Genomic DNA, 27,553 nt, shown 5'->3' on the forward strand with positions numbered 1-27,553 from the left:
GAAATAGGAAACATAACAGACTACCTGACAGACTCATTCCACGGGCTTGACCTGAGATTGGAACTGAGCCAGTCAGCAATCAGAGAGAAATAACAAGAGGAGGCGGTTTGTTTGTTCAGCCTATATCCTTACATTTGCAAATATTGTAAATCTTGTGATCCTGCAAATGTGTGAAAGATTCAATTAGCCAAATTAAATAGATCATGCGCTCCCTTCTCACAGAAGAAGGGGCTTTAAAGATACTTCCTGCAGGATAAAAGTTTATCCAGTTCACAACGATGTCATGCCAGTGTTTGTTGACACTTAATTCTCTATTTCCTTTCTTGTTGATTTATTGCCGCTAAAACGGCAGCAATGGCTGTCTCGGGTTTTCAACAGAAGCCCCCGACGAAAGGTTATGATGACGATGAGTCAACTTCTAGGGAGAAAAGGATTGAGGATGACAAGTTGAGTGTTTTGCCCTCACTTTCCGAAACGTAAAAGTCACAGGATCCACACATCTCTGTAAAAACTCCCAGAGAGTGCTTCTGGGCATTTATACACACACGTACAAATATATATATAAATATTATGGTGGCAAGTGAACATTTTTAAAATGTAAGTGTTGCTACACACTAGCTGAATAAACTTAAAAAAACAGCATTGGATTATCTGAATAATGCATTTTCACCAAAATGAAAACAAGGCTGTATTTTTATTCTTTACCTAAAGCTCTGTTGTGGCCTTAACATTTGTCTGAGTCATTTGGACGTGAAACGCTATTAAAATATCAAAATGTTAGGGAATAATATGATATAATGATAAAAACACAGCTTTATTCTGCAATTCATGCTCAAGTTCTGTCTTCCTTTGCGCACAAGTCTGAGTCTAATGTGATGATGCTTTGTTGACGCTCGAGTCTTTGTCCTTGTTCCTGTTACAGTGTCCTACCCCGAGGTGGTGGATGTGATTGTTGAGACATTGCAGGGCGTCTTTACCAAGGGAGTCTGCAGCAGCACCGTGAGCTGACCCTGACAACTCCGGGGCTGATGGCGCACCAAAGACTACTTCTCAGCCCGTATGCCTGGGGCACCACCCGTCCGGCTCCCACGTCCAAAGTAAAGTCGCACTCAAATGGACCCTCCTCAGAGTTTTGAACCCCTGTAGGCACAAAGGGTAATGATCTAACCCCGAAGAAATGAACACGACATCAGCCAGATGCAAACACTGGTGTTTGATGAATGTTGTCATGCTGGTCAGTTTAATCACAAGGTGTGTCAAAAGCACACACTCGTGGTTGAATAGAGGACCGAAGAAAGGTCATTTTCGGTACATATGTACCTAAGTGTTCCGATATCAAGTGTTGTTTTCTGGTTCTAGAGTAAGAAACCTGCTCATTGCTGTATGTATGTGTGTGGTGTGTTTGTGGTCACGGTGCGACATGCCAGGTTGACAAAGCCTCTCGTGAAAAATGGTGGGTAAGTAAAGACGGGTTAGTAAGATGCTAATCAGCACGGCAGTGTTTCCTCCCGCTTGCTGAACAGTGGGTTCCCTTCCCTTTCTCTGGCTCTTTAATGCAGGGCCCAGCCAGGCCCAAACATCCTGACGGAGAGAGGCTTTTCCCTTATCAGTCAGGAAACACCGCTCCTCCGCCACATCCTCTTTACAAGAAGCACGACTCAACCATTCCCAAAAAAATGCAGGAAGACCAGCCAGACTCCAGGATTTGTCAAAAGCCCCCTGAATTCCTTTTATCGAAAAAGAAAAATTCAAGAGAACAGAGAGGGTGAGAGTAGGGAGGAGTGGAGAAGAGAGGGGGGTACAAAAAAAAAGAAAAGAGAGAGAAAAATGAGGAGGGTGTAAAACAGTCAACGAAGCCCTGGGATTTATTATTTTATTTATTCTGCACAGATTACGAAAGGTCTGCATCAGCAAGATAGAACACGGGTGAGGGGGTGGGGGTGGAAGTGGGGTCCGGAGTGCCTAAGAATGGCACCCAGAATAAGACTCCAGGAAAACAAAGGACGGTTGAGATGGAGGCGGGTGGCGACGGCTGTGCCTGTTTTACACTAATCCTCTGTAGCGGGATGAAATGAAAGCGAGAGGAGACGGATGGAGAAGGATGATGTGATGGAGGGTGGAAAAAGCAAGAGGGGGGGAGTGGGTGTCAGAATGGGCCACTTGCAGTGCAACAGCAAGACAGAGCGCAAGATAGAAGAATAGGTGGCGTGGCACGGAATTCAAAGACGGCCAAATAGCACACATGTGTGTTTAAAAACCTATAGCATGACTATTTTTCCTTCTTTTATTGTTTTATTTCAGAAATCTGATTGTATTCCTTAAGTGTTTTATATATATATATATATATATATATATATGAGTGGAAATGTGTTTCATCCGCCATTGCATAATTCCTTTCAAGTGTATCAGTTATTACCAATACTTCATAATACATCATTATTTTGTTGTGGTATGTTTTCTGTGGGAGCATCATCCAAGTAAGCAACTGCGTTATATAAAAATGTAACTTTATTTTAAATTATTGTCTTTCACAAACTTAAATCAGCATACATTTATAGTTACCATTATTATTTTTCATGGTAGAGGTTATGATTATATATTATTAAGTACTTGAGAAGAAGTATAAACCCCCTTTTTTCTTCATTATACACCGTTTTGTTAAATTGCATAAGAAATGTCCAACTAAAACCTCATTCAATTACAACTACTGAGGTAAGACTCCCAAACAAATGAGAGAGAGAGAGAACATATAGTACAAACATTCAAATGGAAAGCGTTGATAATAGCATTACAGTTAGCATTTATGCGAAACATCAAAGGACTTAAATTAGCTTCTAAAGAGCATCTGTACATGCCGCAGTGGCAACAGTAACTGGTGACATTTACAAGTGGACAACATGTCTTTACGATTGTTCTTCTGTCATGACAACTGGAGGTGGCATACTATAGTATTGTGTGTCTGCATCCCTGAGGTGTCCATCTCCCTTTCTTCATATTCCTCCGATTGCTCTTTGTTCTTTCCTCGGCTCCAGACAATCATTTTGCTCAGTAATCAGTTCAGGTTCAAATCATGGTGGGATGATTTTCCTCATATATGCTAATATGAGATTTGAATTTACAGATCAAAGCACAGACATTTTTCCCTTACTGGCACCCAGGTGCAACAACATCCCAATGTCTTCACCCATTTTAAACCCCCCCGTAGTGTCTCCGATCAGCAACATGTATACACTGGGCGCTTACGAGATGCCGTAGTTGTTGTAGTAGGCCGCTGTTGCGTCCGCGAGCACCGAAATGAGGCTGGTTTCTGTGGTGCTGCTGGGACATGGAGGGGCAGTAGCCGCAGACGCAACCTGGATGTGTCCTGTAACAGTCATGCTGCTGCCCTGCTCAGGGTGGAACCCGGTCCCAGTGGAGTTCAGGTACTGGTCAAACTCATCGCGGTCCACCTCACCCAGAAGCTCTGCCTGGCTCATCTGGTCTAGAGTCTCCAGGTGACCCTGTGTCTCTGGTGGGGGGGACAGCTGACCCAGGTGGCCCTGGTGGAGCCCGTGGTGAATCTGGGAGAAAGATGAGGTACTGTAGTAAGACATCGGAGGGCCAGGGATCAGTCCGCCACCGGTTTGGGACATGTGAGAGATGTGACCTATGTGTGTGCCCCCACAATGGATTTGGGTCTGAGCGTAGTCAGTGTGGTAAGGGGGCGGGCTGCCCATGTGTGTCTGATTCTGGTGGTGCTCATCTGGGCAGGAGGAAGAGCAGGAGGAGTTACCAGATGTTGAATAATAAGAGTGGGGTACATGCTCGTGGTCCATGGCGTCTAAGGGGGACATCTCAGGGGGAGTGGGCAGGCCGTAGGGGTAGGTGTCGAAGCTGCTGTTGGAACAAGCTGGGTCTCTGAAGCTTCTGACGCTGGGCAGAGAAGGGCTGGGGCTGGAGAACCCGCTCCTGATACCATTAGGGCTGCCCTCGTCTTTGTCGAGGGGGCGACAGAGGGCTCGCTGGTCGGGCAGGACGTTCTGATCAGGGGCCAGGCCGCTCAGCAGGAAGCCAGGGTCCACTCGCTTGCAGATGCGTTTCAGCTGTTTCTTCCGGCGAGGCCGATACTTATAGTTGGGGTAGTCCTGCATGTGCTGCACCCGAAGCCTCTCTGCTTCCTCCACATAGGGCCTCTTATCAGGGGGAGTCAGGGCCTTCCATGACTTGCCTGCAAGAAGAATTTTGTAAAAATGTAACTACAAATCTTGAATAGGTTTCAATAGATTAGCTCGCCATTTATTTTTGCACCATTTTTTTTTATTTCATATTTAAAGTCTGTTATACCAACTCTAAATTAAAATCCCTCACACACTAACAACCTTCTACAACATTCTAAAATGTTAGGATTAAACTCTTTTATCGGATATAAGATTCTAAATTCCCTGTGAATAATGGTGGGATTAAAACACAATCAAAACAAAGTTTAAATAGCACTATACAACAGACATCACACAAATAATAATATAAGTATTCCTTTACTGTAAAACAAAAACTTATAATTATCGTATATTTCTCAAGTGTGTGATTTTTTTCTCTAGAATAAAAAAAAACATTTGTATTAAAACTTTTCACACAACCTCAATATTCAGCTTCCCTATACATTCTTAATCGTTTTAAGGGACTTTGCTTCAAGTTAAGAATGCTTTATTTAACATAACCATTGTGGCAATGTTACCTTTATTAATGACAGCATATTTTGTGTTGCTGTTTTGGAATTGGCTTTAAGATGATTTCAGATGTGCGAGAGTGCCAGATTTTGAGCTTAACATTAAACACTAATCCAAATGGCCTAAATCCAACGCAAAATCATACATTTCATTCCTTTTCTATGTCCATGGTCCTAACAAATGATTTCGTTTTTACAGAGACATTACCGTTTAAATTCAGAGGGGTTTGGCAACGCGCTTCATACTATAATAGCTGGGAAGTTACGTGGTTATTTTACTCGATCTAAATTATGACCAACTGCGATTAAACACGTCGATTTGTTGTCTTTTCTTCCTAAACACCTTGAATAGTTTTTTTTATTTAATTTACATATCTTTTTGGTGTTGGAAACAACTTTAAAACTTTTGTAAAACAGCCGAGGCCTGGGGGGAATTATAAGTGTGTGGGTGTTTAAAAAAACAAAACAGTAATATTATTTACAATAACAAAATAGTAATAATAATAATTCCTAGCTCAACAAAACACTTAAATCAATAAAACTTAAAATAACTTCATCTCACCCAACATTTTGCTGAGCTCGGCATTGTGCAGGTCTGGATTTTGAACCGCCAGCCGTTTGCGCTCATCTTTGGCCCACACCATGAACGCGTTCATGGGACGTCTGATCCGCGGCTCCGGCGCCTTGTCCACGGGGGTCCTGTGCGGGCCATGTCCGTCGGGCACTTCCCCGTCTCCCGGAGGACACTCGAAGGACTCTGGCCACGACGAGTACGCGCTGATGAGGGCTGCCATCTGCGCGCTTTCTCCTCTCCAAACTTAAGATGCGCTTCTCACTCTTTCGCGCGGACAAGTTGACTTCTCTGTGGAGATACACTGGCGGCGGATTAAAAAACTAAAAACCTACTAGAACTGTTTTTTTTTTAATTCAGCAGTGTCTCTCACACTCACTAGATCACTAGAGCTACAGGCTACAGTCAGATGTCAGTAAAAGTTTTAGGCGAAACCAGAGATATGCTCAAGCAGCGTCTCCTCCTTGTGAATTATGATTCAGTCTTTCCTGGTGGATGGGGAGCGCGCTTTATATTTGAGGAGCAGGTTCCAGGAGAAGCCCCGGAGGACTCTCGGCTCCTCCTTGATTGCAAGTTGAGCCCCGTGAAAGAGAGAGAGAGAGGGGGAGAGAGAGAGAGAGACGGAGAGAGAGAGAGAGAGAGAGAGAGAGAGAGAAGCATTTCAACACCACTAACTACTTAAACTGGCCTCACAACAAAACATTACTTTCCACTGACAGATAACGAACAAACTAAACTCATAATGCTCGTTAGCTGTCACTGTGCAGGTCATGATTATGGGTTGAATTCACATGGGACCAAAGTCGGTCATTTCATTTGCAGCCATTATAGATAAAACCGATTACTAATTTTACATGTAAGTTCATGCTCATGTTATGACAGAGGGATTTGGCAATATCAGGTTGTTTTTTTTCCCCCTCATCAACAAGGAAATTCACACTTGTCAAACGTATCTAACCTGTTCGGCAGTAGGCCTACACTCAAACATTGAACTGAGCTGAAGTGGCGTTTTTAGATTCCCACTGAACTTCCTAAGAAGATCTCCATGGTCCGTCATTTAAAAATGAAAGAAAAACTTTTCTTATGTTTTCATAATGAGCTGCACTCAACATCATTTTTCTAGCTTTCTAAAAATATTCTTCCACATAATTCCTGTTGAACATCTAAATGCAGAAGCCTGTGTTTAAACATCCGTCAGAGGAGGAAAAAATATCCTCTTTTTTTTACAGTTCGGGTGCAGATCCACGTGGAACCTCTGAACACATCTGTGGGGGACAAAAGAGATAAAACCACTGAACACACCGCAAACAAATCAGTTTCCTTCTGTGGCCAGAGGCGGGTGCATATCAAATCCTTGAGTTCCTGTTGACAGGATACTCTTGGGCTGCAGCCATGGAGTAGTTCACACTCTCACAAAGAAGGACGGACACCCACACACACACACACTGCCTGAGCACAGCTACTGTTGATCATAGGTCAGATGGTGTCTTGGTTTGTAGTATTTATGGGGGAGGGAGTAACCCGACAGATACTGTGCTTTTAACTCTTCTCTAACTTCCTTCCTCCAGACTTAATCCAGAGGCAACATGCATCTTAAATTGTAATACACATCTTTTTGGTTGGTCATGCCTCCTCAATCATCAAACTGAAGTGTCAGCTCTAGTTTTTTGTGAAACTTGCCCCCTCCCAATCTCACGCCCCCAACAGGAACAGGATACGTCACCTGTGAAGCCACAGATAGTGTGTAGAGTAGGCACATCAGTGATATATAGGGCCGGCCGGGCCAGTCCGACGAGGGCCGCATGTGAAGTGAAGTCAGTGTGCTGCTAAAAGGCATTTCACAACAAGTGTGTGAGCTGATGGGGGCACAGGAGTGAGCGCCAGTGCATGTACAGTACAGACAGACAGCAGACTGGCAATGGGAGGGACCAAAGTTTCACATCTCATTTGCATATTTGGGGTTTCTGAAATGACTAACGGCTGTGTGGGTGGAAGCTGTATCAGCCTGCTGTTGTTCACTCTTTCAGTGTAAAAGACATGTGGCTACTGGAGACTTGAGGAAGGGGTTTGTCTCCATGTACGTGGGCTCTTTATAGAAAGTTCACTATGGTAACGTACTTCAAGCAAGAACACATTCAAATTAAAAGTTAAAAGGCTAAACCTTTGTCACTTTTATTAGATATTTCTCTGTGTCAGATATATCCTGCTTTTACACATTCGATGTATATGTTTAGTGTAATTTTCTAAAATCAAAATGAGCATCATTATATGCAAATATGTCAGTAATGTTGGTTGAACAAATATGCAGTATATTCGTACTGTGACTGATAAGGTTTTGTAATGAACTGAATTGAATGCCATGAGTAAAGTATGAGGAAAAAGAACACCTGAGATCCACACACACACACACACACACATACACACACACACACACACACACACACACACACACACACACACACACACACACACACACACACAGGTTGTTCTTACATCCCAGGATGACAAAATGACCAAATGTCAAATGTACATTTTTGTAATTTACAAAGCCGAAATAGTGACGAGGAATGCTATGTTGTTCTGACACGCACGACTGGACAGCCTTAGTTTCCGTCTTCCTCCTTTGACTTATACCACCCACTCATTGCTCAACAAGACTGGCCTGTTCATAGTTCATCTGTCAAAGTCAAAGAAAAGATTTCGTAACCTCATAAATCATATTTGGAAGAGGAAAAGGTGAAAAGACATCCGTGTTTGGAGATGTAAACCACTGTTTTCAGATTTCCTTTACAGCTGATCAGCTCATACAAGGCACTGCTCCACTGAAGTAAGACTATTTCTCCTCACCACTGTTTACTTAATAAATTCACCTACATTTCACTCCACCTATGAAGGGGGGAAAAAAACAATAAAACACACATGTATTGATATTTGGATTTATTAAAAAGAAAAGTGATTTGATCTGGTTAAAGCTCCAAAGTGAAGCCTGATTTCTTACAGCTCATGAATGCGTCAGAATTTTTTTAGCAAAACATCCTCAAATTTCATCTGTACATATTTGTCAATTCATATCACATCAAGGAGACTAATGTCTGTGGGCTTCCATTTTTACAAAAATGTCTTCGGTCACTTTCAATTAGCAATATTCATCGTCGGAAGAACTGGAATTAGATGGTGAAAACTAATTGCTGGCAAGAAAATAAAATCGACTGAATGCTAAATAAATAATGCTGATGCATACGAGATGGTAAGACAAACGATGGTTTTTGACAATACATGTTAATGAGCAGATCAATGTAACTCATGTCTGTCCGTTAAATATATGAAGCTACAGCTGAATAGCTTAGCGAGGCATTAAGACTGGGAATGAGGAAACCGCTGGACTGGCTCCGTCTAAAAGTAACAAGGAAGTCAATAAGTGTATTTCCCAAAATGTTTCACTTTTCCTGGAAGTGTAGGCATTTTACCATCTGACACAATAATGTGTATCCAAGTGGACGACAGTACACGTTTGCGGTTCTACTGGGCAGCTTCAAGTGTTCTTTTCATAGGTCATAAGATTGTATCTGTACAGGACATTTGACTTGCTCGGGAAAAGCCAATTACTCAGCACACGTGTCCACATGATGTTTATAATAGGACAAGTAGCAAGTTCCCCTAAAGGACTGGTCGCATTGGAGGCTAACTCTATCAATTCCATCCTAGTCTTGATGTTTCTTTTTCTTGTCTTTTTTGGATTTCTTTTCTACCAGCTCCTCCTCGTCCTCCTCCTCTTTAACTACATCATCCAGTTCCTCTCCGTGTTTCTTCTTCTTTTTGGGAACAACCTCAGATTCTACAGTTTGCTCCTCAGTTGGCCCATGTCCATTTAGTAGCTCAGTTTCCTTGTGGTGTTTTTTAAGCTTCTTCTTCTTCTTCTTGGAAGGAGGCATCTCCTCACAGTTCTGCTCCTCACCAGCGATGGAGCTACAAATCTCATTTGTAGCTCCTTCGCTTTCTACCACTTTCCTCTTCTTCTTCTGTGGTTCATCCTCATTGTCCTCTATTACGATAGGAGCGGCAGTACTGTGCTCTTCTACCACTTCCAGGTCATCCGCTGACTTTTTGCTCTTCTTCTTCTTCTTCTTCTTTTTCTTTTTGGGCTCTTCCGAGTCGTCGTCGCTGATGAGGACGGGACTGAGTTCATCAGGTGGACCGGATGTCTCGTTGGTCTCCATTGAGGGTGCCGTACTCTGCGCCTGTCCACGATCCTTCTTCAACTGAGCCATTCGCTGCGCAAAATACTCCTGCATAGTGAGAGTACTTTTCACAGTATTGGTGATGGACTCCGTATCCAGTTCAAAGGCAGCAGGAGCAAAAGTCTTCTCCGGCTCACCCTGAGAATCACTGCTGTTGCTCTCCTAGACCAAAAACACACCAGAAAGACAGTTAGGATTTAATGCAACATGAGAGAATCTACACACACACACACACACACACACACACACACGCCACAAGGAGCTTAAGTGATCGTCAGTCATCATGCATAGATTAAACAGGCAGAATTTTGTGAAAGAGCCCAAAATAGGATGTTGAGGTAACAATAGGTGTTAAAGGATCATCTTAAAATAAGCATCACTGGACCTAATTGTCACACGTGACATTCATCATCATCTTCTTCTTACAACACAATGTAGCTTCACACATCCAGCTGTGTGTCCTCGCACAGTCCTTAACAGCCATCTCTCTCTGACTAAAAACAATACTTATTTAAAAAAATAAATAAACCAGAAGTGTTGAAGTGTTGACAGTGTACTAGAGGTTTTATTTCTGTTCACATTGTGAGACTACAGAACTGCTTCAACATCATATAAAATGCATTCCACTTAAGGGAATCATTTCACATGGTTTAGAAATATTTGAACCCTTTGCCAAAATAAACACCGACAGTAGTTGTTAAAAAGGAGGAAAGAGCAAGAACTCATTCATTTGTTTTGGTTAAACTGTCTCCACTCTGGTCAGGGAGTCGTCTGTCCAGCCTTTAGGCTACATTATTAAAACAGCAGCCGAGAGGTACAACACAGTCTAGATTTTAACTCCCCAGCAGGAACAATTTGTCACTTCACCCCTGCGACCCATTTGTCTTCATTTTCCTAATGGCCTACTCAATGCATAATGATTTGTCCAGAAGAATACAGGAGCTTCTCCTGAGAGTCGCACTAAACAATGCTGCCGCTCTGTGTATTGCCTCGGAGTTTGTGAAGTGGACGGCATTTTTCAAACCCTACAGATTAGAGAGATGAATTGAAAACAGCGTTTTATGTCGAGTCACCTCGTGGTTTTGGCCTTTAAGCCTTTACATTCAGATTACACTACGTTGACCCTCGACACTGATTGAGACGGACAAACTAACCGATGGGCTGGTAAAACAATGTGGATCTTGTGGGACCTAAATAAACTGAAATGCAGAGTGACGTTCCTACTTATGCACTGGGCTTCCTCGTTTTCAGTAAATGTATTTGTTTTTTTAGGATTATTCAGTGAAACCAGACAAGCTATTTGTCTTAACCCACAACTAGGCTCAATATACTTCCATAAGGGAAACATTGTTTTTGTGGCGTAATATAATGATCAATATGGTAAGAAATGATTACTCTGCAAATACACCCCTCATTCAATACTTTTTTAAGGCTATAAATGATGCATGTAACATCATGATGTGACAAAGACATACTTGATCTCTTGAGTTATTCTGTACTTTATCTCAATACAATGGCCTCACAGTTATGAACATATGATGGAGGCTAAATGACAACGCAGGTGTTCAAAGTTTTCCGCCACATCAGACCAGAAAGAACCCCAACTTCTAACAAGGGGGGGGGGTAAGGCCCTTCAGGTGAGGGTGCCATTACACAAAACTTTCCAACTTCCCAGAGAAAATCTATACTCCCTGTTACTGCACAATGGCATCCTCTCTGCTTGGGAGAGACGAGATGTGGCTTAGAGCTGACAGCGCCAAACAACATGTAACTGGGATTAGGGAAGATGGCTGGGGGCCACTTTAGAACTGCCTGTGAAATTACTCTCGAGAGGGAGAGGGTGAATGAGCGAGGGAGGAAAAAGAAAAAGGGGGAGAGTGACTGAGAGAAGCGCCTTCATCAGGGCAAGTAGCAGGAACTTGGTCCTATGTCCTCTCTGCCTGGGGATCTCCATTAGACCCTGATCCGACAGGACACACATACGTACAGTAGGGATATAAACCAGGTACAGTCAGCATTACTGGCAGCCCTGGAGATTGTTGTTGGTGAGTGCCGAGGGCAACATGTTACTAAGAAACAACTCGGCAGTAATGTTTGAGATCTTCTTTCCCCATTTCCAGGTATTTGTGTTATTGACATTCACCATTTCTGTGTGAGTGCCATTCTATATTATACTATACAGCAGGCATGAGACAAAACCCTCAGACCAGAATAAATCTTTCCTAAAAACAAAAACAGGACAACACAATAGTCACAAAATACAGCAATCACAAAAAGCCATTTGATGAACTTATGATATAATACCAAAATGTAAGCACAGCAGTATCACCACTTTGCGCCGCATAACTTCCTTAGAGTCCGGGTAAAGCAAAAATAAGTGTTGTTATGAATGTGTTATTAACAATCGGGATATCATTTGAGTGAATAAAAAATTAACTATATAAAATCAATCAGACCGATGAGATCAAATTCTGATCGTTTCGTTTGGTGAGGGTTGAGATGCTCAAAACTATTTATCTATCTTTCAACAGCTGAAATAGTAGTGACACAGTAGGCTTGTAGCAGCACGCTCTCATGCGCACCCCGAATGGCAGCCACACAGAACGGCAATAATGAGACAAAAATTATAATTATTATTTTGGCTAAAAACCCTAAACACAAAAATGGTGAAACACACAATGATGTAGCTCCACCATTCAGCACTATGTAGTTCAGTATTTTCAATGTATTTATTAAGGAATATTTACTAAAATGGCTGCTTTACTAATTTACTTTCCTGAATTGTTAATGGCCAGTCAATTACTGCATAAAACAAATGCAGAATATCTTTAGTTTTAGTCAATGGTAACTTAATGCAGCTACATTTTCAGCAGAGGTTTGCAGTTCAGTTGGTCAGTCACTATTTTTAATCACTGAACTGACGCACAACAATACACGTAAATATACAGTGCATAGTGGATAAGTAAAACTTGTTCATGCCACAAAATAATAACGCCACAGTGGTTTACATTTTTTTTTTTGTAAAGCCGAAAACTAAATTGAACATAAGTTTTACTATTTCAACGCTACACCAAATTTTGAAGAGCAAAGTTTATTTCCAATGGGATTTGTTCAAGAAGGGACACAAGCATATATCATTTATGAGTTTACATAATTGCTGGAACTAGAGAAGAATGATTGAAAAGGTAGTCCCAGACTACAACACAGCGGGGTTGGAGAACACACCTATATCCAGTCGTGTCTACTCCTCCTCCTCCTCCTCCTCCTCCTCCTCCTCCTCCTGCCGGACCCAGAACCCCAGGAAAGGGATGCGCTCAGTGCACTGTGTGCAGTTCTGAGATAAGGCTCCTTCGGCAGAGGAGCGGTCTGGCTGGCTATCGGGCCCTTCCTGCTCCACTCTCTCCCCTGGCGGGGGCTGGGGCTGGGCAGGGAACACAGGGAGGGCCCGTTGAGGGTCCCAGAGAAAAGGAGAGGGTGGGAAGACATTCACCAGGCCGCCTCCTTCAAGACACTCCAGTTCTATCTGTCCCTGCTAATGTGGCCGCTGGAGCGCCAGTGGTAAGACATGTGCCAAGGTACCAAGAATCTGAGGCCAACATATTCAGGAGGAGAGTCAATCAAGCCAGCCAGAGGGATGGTAGAAAAAAAAGGTTCACTAGAGTGCATGTGAAACTTTTTTTGACTCAACGAGATCGGCAAACAACTTTAATTATGTAGCAAGTAAAGCTATTTTATGTCTAGAATTCCAGAACAAATACTTTTAGGGATGTTCTGATCCCAATCCAAGGCCTTTAAAACTTTGCTAATACAGAGTAAAGGTCTATTAATCCGTCCCCTACATTGCTCAGCTTCAGAGGGCACAATTAAGTACTAGAATACATGAAGGTAGTCCTACGGACGGCTCTACATTTAGAAAATATTGCCCTTTAGTTATTTCCTCATCTGTAGATAGAGGAGCGCTGGTGTGGATCGGTTATGAGAGGATGGTTTCCAACTCATGATTGACTGAATGGTCAGTTGCATCACTAATTCCAGGCATTGCCAATTTAGCAATTAAACACTCGCCTCCAATTGTTTTCATGAACGGAAGTTTTTCTAAAATTGTGTGGCAAAGCACAACATTGGTGTTTTGGCCGCGCCGTTTCCCTGCTGCACAATAAAACTAGTGAATGTGGTTGCTTAAAAGTATTAGTATGAGGTTTAAAAATAATAGAGAAATCATAAAAAATGGTGAATGGTTATATAAAGTACATTGTCAGAAAAAATAATCTAATGCAATAGTGTAAAAACTGAAGAAGGTGCAAGGTTGAGAAGTTCACTCGTATTAGATTTACTAAAAGTTATTAAAACAAATTTGCTTTCCAAAAGATATTAAGTCACCTTCTGGCTCACATCTTAATTAGCATTTGACAAAGCTGCAGTCGCCTATTAATGTTCTTTAAAACTGCCCGTTTGCATTACTTGCCGTTTCTTTTTTTTTTCTCCAATATTTTCTAGCCAATATTGGTTTGGACTGTAATTACATGAGTGTGCCCTCATTGTCCTGCCACAATAATAAATTTGGCGATACTCAAGGTCTATGGATCAGGCCCTGATTAGCCAGCTGTCTCTCCCTGATGAGCACACAAGTTCAGCAGCCCATCCTTCATGGGCCCGATGTGGGCGGACGGAAAAACAGGTGGCTGACCGTATTCTCGGGTAAATAAGCAAACCCTTCGGTTGACATCAATACTTGTTTAAATAATGCCACTGCCCCCAATGTGACCCTAAAATACAATTTTCACAAAGTAACAAAGTTAAAAACTATAAAACGATGGAGAGTAAGTACATTAAACGCCACACATGGAAGCTTCCACAAAGCTGTACTTTTGTAAAAGGCATACTCTCTGTGTGTAGTTAAGACAAAACACACACAAAAAAAATGGGGTTTGAAAAATTGCACTTTGTGCCCGGTGCGAGAACGTTTATCATAAGTAACAAATGAAGACAACATTATGCATGCAGCATGACTGCCCTGTGCTTGTTCAACATTGCAAACGCTTGCCGACAATGCCGCCCTAGAGTGCATCGGGAACCCCCACCCCAACCCCAGAGAGGGAAGATACAGTGATTATTTCCCCCAGCTGTGATTTATTAGATTAAAGAGTCAGTGATTAAATGGTAGTCGGCGGCTGTAAACAGCCGAGAGGGCTGGAAATCTTTGGGCGGTTAGCTTCACCAGGCGGTAATTACCCCGGCCCCATGTATTCTAGCTTAGGCCCGTAACTAAGAGACAGACGCCCTCTTTTTCTTTTTTGTCCTGCGCTAATCTGTAAGTGTCAGCGAGCTGGCATGCCAGGAGGGAGCAGTCCACAGAACTGCCAGGGAGGTAGGTGGTAAATGTGTGTATTTGCAGCAGGGGGGGGGGGGGGGGGGTCGCTTGGCGGGTCTTGATATTTTCGGCGGTAGAAGCAAAAGGGCCCGTCAACAGACGCGCTCAAGAAAGGGAAAGCTTTTTTTCTTGAAGCAATTAGATGTTATCTGAGAATGAATTAGAGCTCTTCAGTTTCACAATAAAGCGTTCACCCTGCATGAGTGGCCCATTCAAACCGCACCAACCACAACGCGACAACACACGTTTACACCGGCAACCCCTTTCAACAGATGTATTATGGAGGTTGATGGACAACTGAGCCAAAAAGAAAATCTCTGCTTTGGTGCCGTATTTCTATTTATACTGTTGGTTACTCAATGCAGCGGAACTCAGCAAATAAGTAAAGCAAAATAAAGAATAAAGTGAATAAAGAATAACCCAGTTAACAGCTAGGTACAAATGTAGAGATTTAAACTAACCGAAATGGAAGAAACACTTCTCAATCTGCAATAACACTGATGTCTTAGTCTTAAATGATAGCAACTAAAGATATGTTAATGGCACAATTGTATGCCTCATCTACAACAACCAGCCCAGTTATTAATAATGTTGACAACACTACCTCACTTCGCCGTTCACAGGCCACAGCAGTAACCTGTGAACCCCGCGAAACCCGAGTTGAAGACAATTTTTTTCCCAGTGAAGACATTTTTCCTCTGCGCCGTCAGCAAAGTTTCACTGCTCGACTCCGCCCATCGGCTCTTTGGCTCCTTGCCGACACATCTGCCAAACGCTCGAGCCCCCAAACCGCGCCGCCGCCGCCCCTGCCCCATATTCCTTAAGACGGTGGTATCGGGGGAGCGCCCGCTGACGTGCGATCCTTCATGCGGACGACGCGTGGGCAGGAAAGACTTGCAACAGGTGCCACCCGATGAGGCCTGATCCTCGGCCCTTTGTGCCTGAACACGAGTGGGAGTGGGAGAGGCCGCAAAAGGTCATGCTGACCCAAGAGCAGGGTGAGCCGTACCGAATGTCTGACTGGAGGGTTCAGACGTCAAAACAAGCCTCGCACCAGATTATACTCAACCATTCTTCTTCCCTGACATTTTAAGGAGTACAGAACTAACAAACTGATCGATGTTTATATCACCATAAAATTACGGAAATTTATAAATTGTTTTTTACTGCACTTAAATTAAATTGAGCCGATTGCGTTAAGCTACAGTAAAATGATATTACAACTTTCTAATTTCATTTTCTCTAACATTTATTTCAATGACAAAGTTTAAATGTCATCATGGCTTTTTACAGTCATATACTTTTTGTTAGAAATTATTTTAGTTTTTTTAAAGGCTTTAAAAGTAAGAAAGAAAAAAAAAAAAAAAAAAGATGATAAAAAGAAATTTCATCTTTTTTTTTTTTTCAAAACACCCCCACCCCCCCAGGAAAAGGAAACGTAGAAGCAAATGTAGGAAGAGAAATAAAACTACGGCTAGTTTCCACTTTCATCTGAGCTGGCGGCTTTAAAAAATGACTAACTTTTGTTGATATATGAATCGGCGGGGAGTCTATTTATCAGCAGGCCCTCTGCGGTCGCCCGCTTGGGTCCCTCAAGTCACAAGCCGCGTCGCTCCCCTTTGACTGATTAATTAGCCAATCAGAGGACATTTTTCACTGGGCGGCAGAATGGTTTATTTCAGCTAATGCCGGGCTTTCGAGCTGAGGCCCGTTGGAGCCTCGTCGGCTCTTTCGGCCTGCCTGAGTGGTCGGGCAGAGGGGCGAGGGAGATAAATCAAGCCGGGCTGGCCCTCCATGTGGCTCCCCTAACTAAACCCCCTGAGGAGGGCACGGTGGTGGAGAAGGTGGAGGAAAGAGAGGGGGGGGGGACGCAGGACGGCCAGGGGCACTGCACGTCGGCCGATAAGCACGGGGAGCACAGGGCTGCCAAAGTGCCTTCATTTAGAAGTGGCCGGGGCTTTTTGATATCTCGGCAGAGCGAGCCTGTCGTTTGTCATGCTGTGAGTAATTGTGTTGCGGGGCACAAGAGGAGGCAGGAGATGGAGGGGGGCTTGCGAGCGTGGGACGGGTGATGGATAACAGAGAGCCATGTAGATGGACAGGTGCTCCACCACAGCTTGATAACCCTCACTGGTTAGGGAGTGTAAATAATGGTTTTAAAGCATACATGTTCAAGTGGCTGCACCGTATGGTGGAATGAGGTTGTGGGTGAAATGGTGGTCATCCATTTGTCTATATTCAATTATATGTTTAGAACTAATGTAATAGTTAGTTGTGGTTTTATACCGGGCTGTATTATATATTTTTTAAACTGAATAAGCATCATAAAAGTAGATTTTATGGCAGAACAGTTGTATTGGATTGCATCAGCTTGTACAGGTGTACCTAATAAAGTGGAGTGTGTTTCGTATGCCTTTAATACTTGCAGCTTTGTCAAATGCTCTAATAACAAAATGTGTTTCTACCATTGATTAGTGTATTATTCAAAGTTGACATCAACATGCTTGCTTAGGCTTTCAATTATTCTTGGATCAGAGGTCTGACTATTACCTCTCAACACATGTGTTTTAAAGCCTATTGAGGAGTTCACACGGCTACAATAGTTAAGTCTTCCATTTTATTTTTTTCCTCATGCATCTATAGTTGTTTAAAGAATATCAAAAAGCTCTCCAAAAACTGTAAAAGACATTCTTATGTAAAATACATTAACATGGGAAATGTCACAGATGTGAAAGTTATCTTCAACATTTAAAAAGGAGGTAATTCTAACCTAAGCTACAGCTCCACTGTCAGGCCGGAAGGTTTACACCAAAACAATATTTAAAAGACAATAGCTCAGGTGACACAATAGTGAAGGAAACTTAGTGGCTGACTGTATCGGACCAATTAATATAAGACGGTTAATAATCTGTCCCATGTGCTCATTTGGTCTTTTCAACACATCCAATCCGGCCTTTGATGAACAGAGGCATGTGGGACAGCCGAGTGTGTGTGTGTGAGTGCGCGTCTGTCTGTCTGCATTTCAGGGAGCGTTGTGAGCAGCGATAAGAGGCAAGCAGGAAGCACATCACTGCGGAGGAAGGAAAACCCCAGCAGTGTGGGACTGGTGGAAGGGAGGCTGGGAGAGACAGCCGTGGGTGGTGGGTGAGGAGCCGGGAGATTCATGAGCGGGAAGGAGAAGCCGACCCACATTTGGTCGGGTCTCCTGGCCTCACCTTGTCAGGATGCAGATATGCGATAATGCGACTGGCGCTAACCCCTGCCAATCCATTTCACCACTAAATCAGCGCCCTTAAAGTTGATATAGTCACTACCTAAGAATACAACTGTTAAGGGTACAGAGATTACTGCACGCGTGTATACTGTGGAGCGTACTTTGTGCTGTAACGGTAATGGTGGGTACTGTAAGCACAGATCAGGGTGCACCGAGGGTCACTGGCAGTGTCGCGGACACTAGCAGGAGATTCTGGACAATGCCTAGAGCTTGATTGGTCCATCAGCCTCTTTACCTCTTCCCAGCAACCTCAGACGTTGCTGGGCTTCAACACGAGGCCTCATGGGATGCCATTGTAATTGTGTTCAGTGTTTTCGATATGGTCAATGGTGTCCCTCCTGGCTGAAAAATAACAACCCATAACCAAACGATTAGGGAGAAAATGGTGGTGTATATTGCTTGCATTTCCAATGTTAATCAGCAAAGGGAGCAGCAGCCATTGTGATGTTATGGCTCGGCACCTGCGCGGGAATAGAAAATGTTTTTTCTCGTGCAATTTATGGATTTTAAGATGCCAATTTCTTCAAGCCAACTGCTTGAGATAAACAGAGGAAGCCAGCAAGAGGCTTTTCTGTGTCTCTGCGTACAAAAGCTACATTTGTCTTTGTCCTGCTGGCTCTGTACGGAGTCAGCAGAACTTGTGACACAAAAAAAAATACCAGTTTTATAAAATGAAGAGAATTCATTAAATCATAACAAATACATAGAAGTTCTGCTTGCGTCAATTCTCATGTCTTTGTAATAATAATCCCACAGTGTATTTTCAGGCAAAGTCAGAAAAAAGTCCCATCTGTTTGCACTCAAACCATCTAATATCTATATTATATTTACGCATCTTATTGGTGGGACAATTGCGATTTTATGCTAATACTTATGTGTTTATTTATCAGTATATATAAATAAATTCAACTGTGCCTTCGGTACACAAGTTCCATGAGCAGATACTTGTATTGAATTTCTAATAACTCAAGCTCTGTTTTTTATTCCAAGGCAGCTAAATAAAGACCTTAACAAATGGCACAGACTAAACACAAGTCGGTTCAATAACAAGTGAGGTTTTGTTCTTCATAAGTAAGCCAAAGGAACTTACTGAGCATGAAATGTAACTTGCATCTGTCTGAGCCTGTAAGCTACGTTTCAAAAAGCTCGAGCGCCAGCAAAAACACCAACTGGCACGGTGACGTTTGGACCAACCGCCAACGCCAAAAGCAAAAAGAGAACTTTTTTTTTGCAAGCGTCATCATTTCAGGTTTCCGCACACCTCATCCCAATTTTTGATTTGCCTTTAATAATGCCCTCTGGCATTAGAGCTACCTGATGTGAACGCTCCAAGACAGACGGAGAGAAGAGAGGGATTGCGGAGCGAGGAGTCGGGGGGGTAAGAGTGCAAATCCCTTAACTGGATTTAGGTCCTCTTGCCGCCATCAGTGGCCTGTTGGCGGTGTTAAAGCTGGACGATGTGACATGGCTAATCTAGGGCCACAGGCTGTTCACATGATACTGCAGCGATGATTGAGGCATCAGCACCAGTGGTCGCCCTTAATTACCAAGACAGAGGCAGATAAGCTCGAGCTACCTGGCTAGATGTATGCTATCTCCTCCCCCAGTTCACACCAGACATTGACTGGGTGGAGAAAGATCACAGGCCTCTCAGTTTACAAAATGACTGTTTCACTGAAAAAAGTCATTTGTACCTTTAAAAATCTGTATTATTGTCATATTACAGCCATTAGTCATGACCATATTTTCTATTTTGGATATAATTGATAAAAACTGACTGTGAAAGACGTATCGGAAATACAGTTCCAAAATTATTTAAACGTTTTTCATTTTTTCATATCACGAGTCATGCTTCAACTATATGCATTACACTTGATTGGTTTATGTTGTTTATAGTTTGTTTCCTTTTGTGTTTCTGCATGAGCGTATTTAGGTAAGTGTTTTTTGTAGGTTGTTTTATTTACAGAAATGAAACCAATTAGAATTTATTTTTTTATTTATTTGCACGTTTATCGTTAATTAAAATAAAACAATGACAAAAAAGGCATTTTTGATGGAAATAAGGAAAATGACTGCCCAAATTAAACTTTAGTGCAAGTGAAAATGTTTGATCTAATTGTGGATAATGTGACGTATCTTTACCTGCTCTTGTTGAACGGCAGGTCTTCCTCTCTTCCCAAAGATGCAGTTAAGGTCTGTTTCACTACGGGAGGACAGGTCCTTTCCTAAATAGGAAAAAAACATTTCAGAATCATACAGCAACTTCAAAATATGTTTGAAACCGTTTTGGACTCTTTTATTAAGGCACATAGAAAAAGACTAATTTAAGCAACAGGATAAAAAGTCACAAAACCTTCCAATGCACAAAACAAAAAGATATTACTGGCATAAACTAGTGGGTTTCTACTTTTGCAAATACACCAAAAGGTGATCCTAAACAATCACATTTTCTCACACACAGAAAAAACAAAGAAATAAATCTAAAACGAAGCGATCTAAAGGGCAACGGTTTTACCTAGGCAACCTGTAATGGTTGCAGATGAAAAAGCGAGTAGGTGTGTGTGTCTGTGTATGTGTGTTGGGGGCAGACGGTAGGGGGAGGTGGTATCTTGAGCAAAGAAAGGAGAGGTTTGCGTGGTTTACTTCTGCTCCAGGGATAAAACGGCAAAGAACAATAAACCAACGACAAGGTCTGCCACGCCTCCGGATTCCCATTTTCAAGCCAGGCCTCAAAGACTCCTGGAGCACACAGTCGCCTGTCTCAAGCCCAGGTCCTGTTCGTACAGCTGCATCCTCTTCCTTCAGTGGGGCTCTGATAACATTTGGTTATTTATTGCTTTTAAACCTCTATCTCCCCTACTCTTGGCTTTGAAAGTCACTGCACATGCAGGTCTAAGAAGTAAAACCAAGAAAGTATGTTCAAAACTAAAATAAACGGCGGGGGGGGGGGGGGGTGTCATCTAGTGAACTCGGGTCAAATGTAAAATTATGCCCAGCCCGACCTTTCTGCTGTTTGGACGAGGAAGTACCTGTCAAAATTCTCAGGCTTTCAGGTGAAAGTGCAAATAACAATGTTCTGACAAAAAAGGAGCTGAAACGTTCAAACGGTGGCTGAAAGCCGTGACGCAGGATGAAGCTTGTGTGCAATGGAAAGTGTTTGTGAATACACGCTGGTTTCCAAGGGTACAGTTGAAACCGGCAACAACCGGCAGTACAGATAACTAGCCAAACCAGACCAGCACATCACTGCGGCTCTACAAAAGAAACACACAAATTTGACAAATACAAAAAAAATTACGGACTCATAATGGCTGAAACGCAAACATTTGTTTTGTTGAAAAGCCCCATGGTTGCGATAAAGCCAACGGATGGAGAGCTGTAGTTAAATTCTGCATCAACCCCCCTTGCTAGCCGTGACAGATGATAGATGGAGGTAGCAATTAAAACTGGGTTACTGGTTTATGCTGCTGGTCCCGGACCTAAGCAGCGGAGATTTTGGTGCCTTTCCCCCCGCAAACAAAGGCCATCAATCGTCAGCGCTGGCAGTGAGGGAACCAGCCTGAACAGGATATCAATAATAAAAAAAAAAAAAGCAGGAGAGAGTAAGGAGGAGGCCTGCGCTGCTACGGAGGGGGAGATGTTAGGAAGGTGTTTCCGAAGCCACAACTTTATTCTTTCCATCAATGTTTTTACAGACTTCACAATAAAATGAACCGATCAACTAATAAATGAATAAACAAGACTAGTATTAAAGAAGCAATGCGTGGAATTTAGTACCCCATTATAAACATATTGTTTTTATGACTATACATAATATCCGGTTCTTAAATGGTAGATTTCATGCTTGACTTTTTCCAACTTCTCATGTAACACGCTTAGCAACATTAAATCTATAATCAAGCCTTCACTTGGCAACAGCTTCACGGGGAGGGGAGCCGGCATCAGAGCAGTCATGGAGGCATGCAAACAGGCGTGGCTGGTTATATGTTGCCAGGTAACTTTTTGGTTTCCCATGCTGATCCAGAGTACAAGTTGGACACAATAAGGCAATACTAACAGCAGATAAATAGAAAAATCTATTAATAAAATACGTCAACTGTACTATACTACTATAACTGTGAGAGAACCATAAATATTACATTTATATTACTACATAAAGACATCCATTTAAATAAAAAAAAAGACTGTAGTGACAGTTTATGCCCGTCACTACTGAAGGCCGGCGGAACTCAACTCTCAAGTTCCCGATCAAGTTATGAATCGTTTATGGACAAACGAGTAATGCCAGCGTCCCGTCTGTTGCATGACAACAGCTGCCGCCTCTTTTGAGTAGAAACAAGTTAAAGTGGTGTTAAGTTGCCATCGACGTGTCTAATGCCTACAGAGCAACACACCGGCCTAAGATTAGATTCCAGTGAAAACATTCACACCTGCATTTCCCCTTAACTGCCTCCTGGTCCGCTTTCTGAAAGTCTGAGAAAAAACAGATACTAAAGAGAGTGGATCTCAAATGTCTTAATGTAACAAACAATAGCAGTGTCAGGTGCTACCTGCTCTTTGCCTCCCCCCCACATCTATAAACGGCTAGTGGTAAAATAGATAAATTAGAATCTAAGGACCCGCGTGATCTGACTAGTTGACGACAGGTGGGAGTACGAGTGTATCCTAATGCAAAGAGGATAGAAGAGGCCCAAGTTCACCGTCAACACAAATGTCTGGTCATAAACAGACAAATGTGGCTTTCAAAATGTTAAAAGGTTGTTTTTTCAGTGCTTTTCATGGGGTCATTGAGGTTGTTTTGGGGTGGACGAGAGGTGGATATAGATGCGAGGATACAAAGGTCCAAATAGAAGTGTAGCAATTCAATAAGCTCAGTTTGGTGGGATTCACAGTACAGTGTTGAAATGTTGTCATAAAGATATGACCAACGAGTTGCATGACTATTGTATGTATAGAGAGTTAGGGCAGAAAAGAGAGCACCCGGAGGAAAATCATCACACCATTAATATCGGTGCTTCGTGTCTTAAGTGCGTATGGTGGATCCAATCCACCAGGGACCAAGTCTTTTTCTGGCCCCTGCCAAATTAAGATCACAAAAACAGGGTGAGAGGGTCTGGGGAAGAGACGGAGGCCACGTCTTATCTGGCCGGGTCATCTAATGGGTCACGCAGCCTCTGGGAGGTGTTGTTTTTGGGGGGGGCCAGTAAATGGACATGCCAGATGCCCCAAACAGGAAACAGGAAGTTGCTATTGAATAACGTAAAATATAAAAAACTCTTCCAGGTGAAGCAAAAGTTGAGATTTTGTTTTCCCATGTATGCTAACCCGATGAGGTACATCTGAACCCAATAACAAAAACGATTATAGAGTAATCACTTTAACACATGTTGATATTTGATGAGCTTTGCACTACTTGTCTGCTAAAGGACTTGTAGAATTACTGCAACAAAAATAACCTACATTAATAACAGCTTAGTATTGCAAAGTTTGCAATTTCAACATCAAAAGCTCATTACTAATGAATACCGTAATCACTCAACTATGCCCCATGCTTAAGCAGAAGCAGCTCAGCAGTAAACTATGAGTTAGTGGTTATTCATTTCAGTCTCCAGTGGTCCTGAACACCAAATTCCTCCTCGTGCCTATCAGTACACTGGCCTTGACCAGCAGATTTTGGCTTCCTGGGTTGTAAAGGAGTAATGAAAGTAGAAGGAAGAGTTATTAATAACCTCCCCTAGCACTGACCGGGCCAAGTGACCCAGCACAAGCCTGACAGGGCTCTGATCAGCATCTGTGGTCTGAGCCAAGTGCACACGGCTCAACGAATGGTTAACGAGACTTTCTGTCCCGTCTGGGTGGATTGTATGGAAAGTGGAAAACAAAAAAAAAGTACAGGCACACACTTTAGTAGCTGCTTAGAAAACAGGTGCCAAGCTGAACACACAAATACATTTTCAGGGCAGAAAATGAACACTTGATCCAGTTTGGCCCAGTTTGTTTCCTGATACATAATCACGGTAATGACTGTTGAGAATAAGAAAAGAAACAGCATCCTCTTGGTCTATTTGTATCCCTCTGATCTCTGTCTGCTGCCAAAGGATAAACTCACCTTTAGTGAACTTCATGTAATGGAGCCTCTTTTTGGAGGTCTTGGACTTCTCTTCTAAGCTGAAGCCTTTGGGTTCCTCTGGTGGTGGAGCTTCTATAGATAGTGATACAAGAATAATATAGTTACCAGTAGGTACAATTTAAAGCATTCAGCACCATTGCATTTCTTTACCACCTCATAAAAGAGTAATGTGCTTTGTCTCCCAGAACAGTGATAATGAAGATGTTCATTGTATGACAGCAGGTATCGAGATGTTTTCCCTCCTAAATGTTGCAGTGCAGCACCCTCTACTGTCCAATAGATGGAACACACTCAAGTAGCTGCACTTTGGTGTGGTGGTGTAGTTTGAAACAGAGCCACAGCAGGAATGTATATATATATCATGTGACTCTAGATAATGTAGTACCAGTGTGAGTCATAGGTGACACATATTAAGTGCATGTCTTATTTCTAGATCACTACCCACAAATTACAGAGAGAAATAAATCCAATCATAAATACACGTGAAATTAAATTATCTTTGGCCGGATATGATCAACAATAGTAACTTACATTATTTTATGTGTACGGCAACATCATGGTTTTAAACAGTGCTTTTTTAACTTTGTTAAACAACATGTAACAAATAAATATAGATACAAATGTGAGCTATGATGTGGCAAGGGGCACAAACCCATAAAGACCTTGTTTTTGTCTTGACACTAAAATCATTTAACACGCTTTCTTTAATGTAACACGAATAATTAGTTTGTGAAGAACAAGTGACACTGTTTTGTTGGTAACATCCCATGAAGTTGACCACCACAAATACATTCTCAACCTGTTTGTTGACACATTTTACATCGTAACACTGCCGTTCGTTCGTACATACCAGCGCTGCTGTTTTGTCCGTGGCAGTTGTTCAGCTGAGCAAGAAGCTCGTTGAAATCATCTTGGTGTGCGATCCAGTTATCCTGTGAAAACAACAGATCTCAACACAACAGAAATCGGATTGACAATAACATATCCTTATAGCTTTTAAGACAACTTCAAAAGTCCTAAGAGATATAAATATGGACCTTTTACACTCAGTTGCCAGTTTGCAGAATCCTCCCTTTATGAAAATGGTGAAAAACTAACAGAGCAACAAAAAGATTTCATTTAATTATTGCGTCTAAAAGTGTTACATATGCTCACCTCAGAGCTGGCATTGGTTCCAAGACCATGGTGGTTGTTTTTAACTTTAACTTTGATATGGTCAGTGGAGCCTTGCTCACTTCGGCCCAGGCCCTTAGCGAGAAAAAAGAGAGGACATAACATGTGTCATCAACTGATCCATTCATTGTCAAATGTCTTAAGAGATCACCACAGTTGATCCAACAAGAAACATCCATCTCACCTTGCCCTTGGACCAGCCCATTCGCTCCATCAGCTTCTGGCCGAATTTGGATTCATCTTTACTCCAGGCGCTGTTCCTCGGGTCCACGGACCACTTCTGCTTCTTCCGGGCTGGAAAAGAGAGCAGCAGCAGCAGCATCATTACATAACAGCCATCCACCAAAACATTACATGGAACTAGCAGCACGAGCAACGCTGACCACCGTTAGACCTTGTGCACACAAGCAAAACGTGTTAGTGTGTAGTAAGAGAGGACAAATAATGCGTTTAAACGCGCTGTATAGTCGGTTTCTGTTAACACATATGGCAGATGTAGCCCTATCCCGGTGCAGCTGTGACATACTGCCATGTGCTTTATATTAAATCCACAGCTCACACATTTAAAAACCTTTTAATAGTCTGATCTTACAAAGGCATACGTCATATAGCGGTGTCATACGCATGCAGGTTAACTATTAACACAATGGTTGCCAACTGTCAGGGAAGAAGCCAGGCTTTATAGTCAAACGAAAGACAGAACAACCTGCCATCGCTTACAACACGTTTAATAGAAAGAAAGCACACAGAGTAATACAAATATTAGGCCATTACGGACAACACAGTTAAGCTAAACTGAGCTAATGACAAGTTACTGCAGAAACAGATGCAGAAACACGTGTTGGTTTAGATTGATGTAGCAATGCTAATGCTAATGTTAGCTACTCGAATAGTTTGACAAGTACGAAATACAGAATACTTTCAGAAGAAAGCCTCTCGACAGTGGGTAGCAGTGGTTTAAGCGAACACAAAACATACAAATACATATTGTTATTTTTTAAGAAAAGGGGAAATATCCATCAAAAGTCTAACATAAATCTACGTACGCTCAGCAAGCATGGACATCTTGGGGTCCTTAAACAGCTTGAGGGAAGTCGCGTAGTGTTCCCAGAAAATGCCTGAAGAGAATACAGGACCACGCTGGTTGTTTGCGTAAACATATTCCGATACGATATTTATTATGTGTGGTATTCCATACGGATGAAAGCATATTAATGTGTCGTTTATTATAACAGTATATAATATACTATATTAGTATCACTGCAAGTGGTTATCTTCGCCAACAGAGAGCGCCACAGCCACAAACCCACAGCATATAAACATGTTACGTGTCCTGGGTCACTCAGGTTCAATGAACCCAAATTACAGGCCAATAATTTAATATTCAGTTTATCATATTGAAAAATGTAATGTTCGTATTCACCTTTATTGTAACAATTGTATGTACATATAATAAATACGCCTACCACAACATTCAAAATCCTTGAAACAAGGATAGAATATATATTTTAAAAAAATGCAAACTACTAATATTTCGTGACTTCATATCTTCCAATATATACGTCGGCATATTTGGGATCAGCTGATATCAGCTGATATCAGCCCAATAATTTAGTCCCCACATTCCACCAAAAACAAACTATGGTTTGCCCAACTCAAACAAGCATTGCTTAATGTGCTCTTGCAGACAATGTCATACTGTTTGTACTGATGCATGTCATGCACTCAGCTCATCTGTACATGATCACATTTCGAAAGTGTGGCCAGAAATATCACAAATGATCATTCTATTCAATTTATTTTGTGTAGCCCACGTTTAACATCTCACTTACAGTTTTCAGCTTCAGTTTATTAAGTGATCACAATTGAATACTGTATAAGTGAGTGAGCTACTTATGGGTTATACAAGCTTTCTAGGGAAATGTTCAAGCCTTATCAAAAGGAACAACTTCAGTCTTGATATGGTCTTGCCAGTACATGTCTTGTGTGCCTAGGGACACAAGGCGTATATTTACTTATGCTAAAAGATTTCCTGGAAGAGATTTGTTTTGAAAACGGCTGACTTGGTTCACCTTCAGGACTGGTAAGCCT

General features: G+C 42.2%; 2 protein-coding genes across 2 annotated transcripts; both read right to left on the reverse strand.

Moving 5' to 3' along the window:
- Window positions 1–2,541: 2,541 nt before the first annotated feature.
- On the reverse strand, window positions 2,542–5,747 carry sox7 (SRY-box transcription factor 7). Its single transcript, XM_079179787.1, has 2 exons — window positions 5,268–5,747; window positions 2,542–4,207 (listed from the first exon to the last, which is right to left on the reverse strand). Exons 1-2 carry the CDS (start codon window positions 5,497–5,499, stop codon window positions 3,240–3,242), a joined length of 1,200 nt encoding a protein of 399 aa, XP_079035913.1. The 5' UTR covers window positions 5,500–5,747; the 3' UTR covers window positions 2,542–3,239.
- Window positions 5,748–8,198: 2,451 nt separating this feature from the next.
- On the reverse strand, window positions 8,199–26,526 carry pinx1 (PIN2 (TERF1) interacting telomerase inhibitor 1). Its single transcript, XM_079180544.1, has 7 exons — window positions 26,509–26,526; window positions 25,647–25,756; window positions 25,445–25,537; window positions 25,140–25,221; window positions 24,269–24,361; window positions 20,302–20,384; window positions 8,199–9,676 (listed from the first exon to the last, which is right to left on the reverse strand). The coding sequence occupies exons 1-7, from the start codon at window positions 26,519–26,521 to the stop codon at window positions 8,978–8,980; spliced, it is 1,173 nt and encodes a 390-aa protein (XP_079036670.1). The 5' UTR covers window positions 26,522–26,526; the 3' UTR covers window positions 8,199–8,977.
- Window positions 26,527–27,553: the final 1,027 nt, after the last annotated feature.

The sequence above is a fragment of the Pholis gunnellus genome (assembly GCF_910591455.1).
Source record: "Pholis gunnellus genome assembly, chromosome: 19".
NCBI lineage: Eukaryota > Metazoa > Chordata > Actinopteri > Perciformes > Pholidae > Pholis > Pholis gunnellus.

What these genes read in the sequence shown, in the direction of transcription:
- pinx1 (XM_079180544.1), bottom strand. An exon ending in TGGGCTGGTCCAAGGGCAAG is followed by an intron (nt 25,538 to 25,646) that starts GTGAGATGGATG and finishes TTTCTCGCTAAG; the next exon opens with GGCCTGGGCCGAAGTGAGCA. An exon ending in GAACCAATGCCAGCTCTGAG is followed by an intron (nt 25,222 to 25,444) that starts GTGAGCATATGT and finishes TTGTTTTCACAG; the next exon opens with GATAACTGGATCGCACACCA.
- sox7 (XM_079179787.1), bottom strand. Translation starts at nt 5,499, where the DNA reads ATGGCAGCCCTCATCAGCGCGTACTCGTCGTGGCCAGAGTCCTTCGAG. An exon ending in CGAGCTCAGCAAAATGTTGG is followed by an intron (nt 4,208 to 5,267) that starts GTGAGATGAAGT and finishes TTCTTCTTGCAG; the next exon opens with GCAAGTCATGGAAGGCCCTG.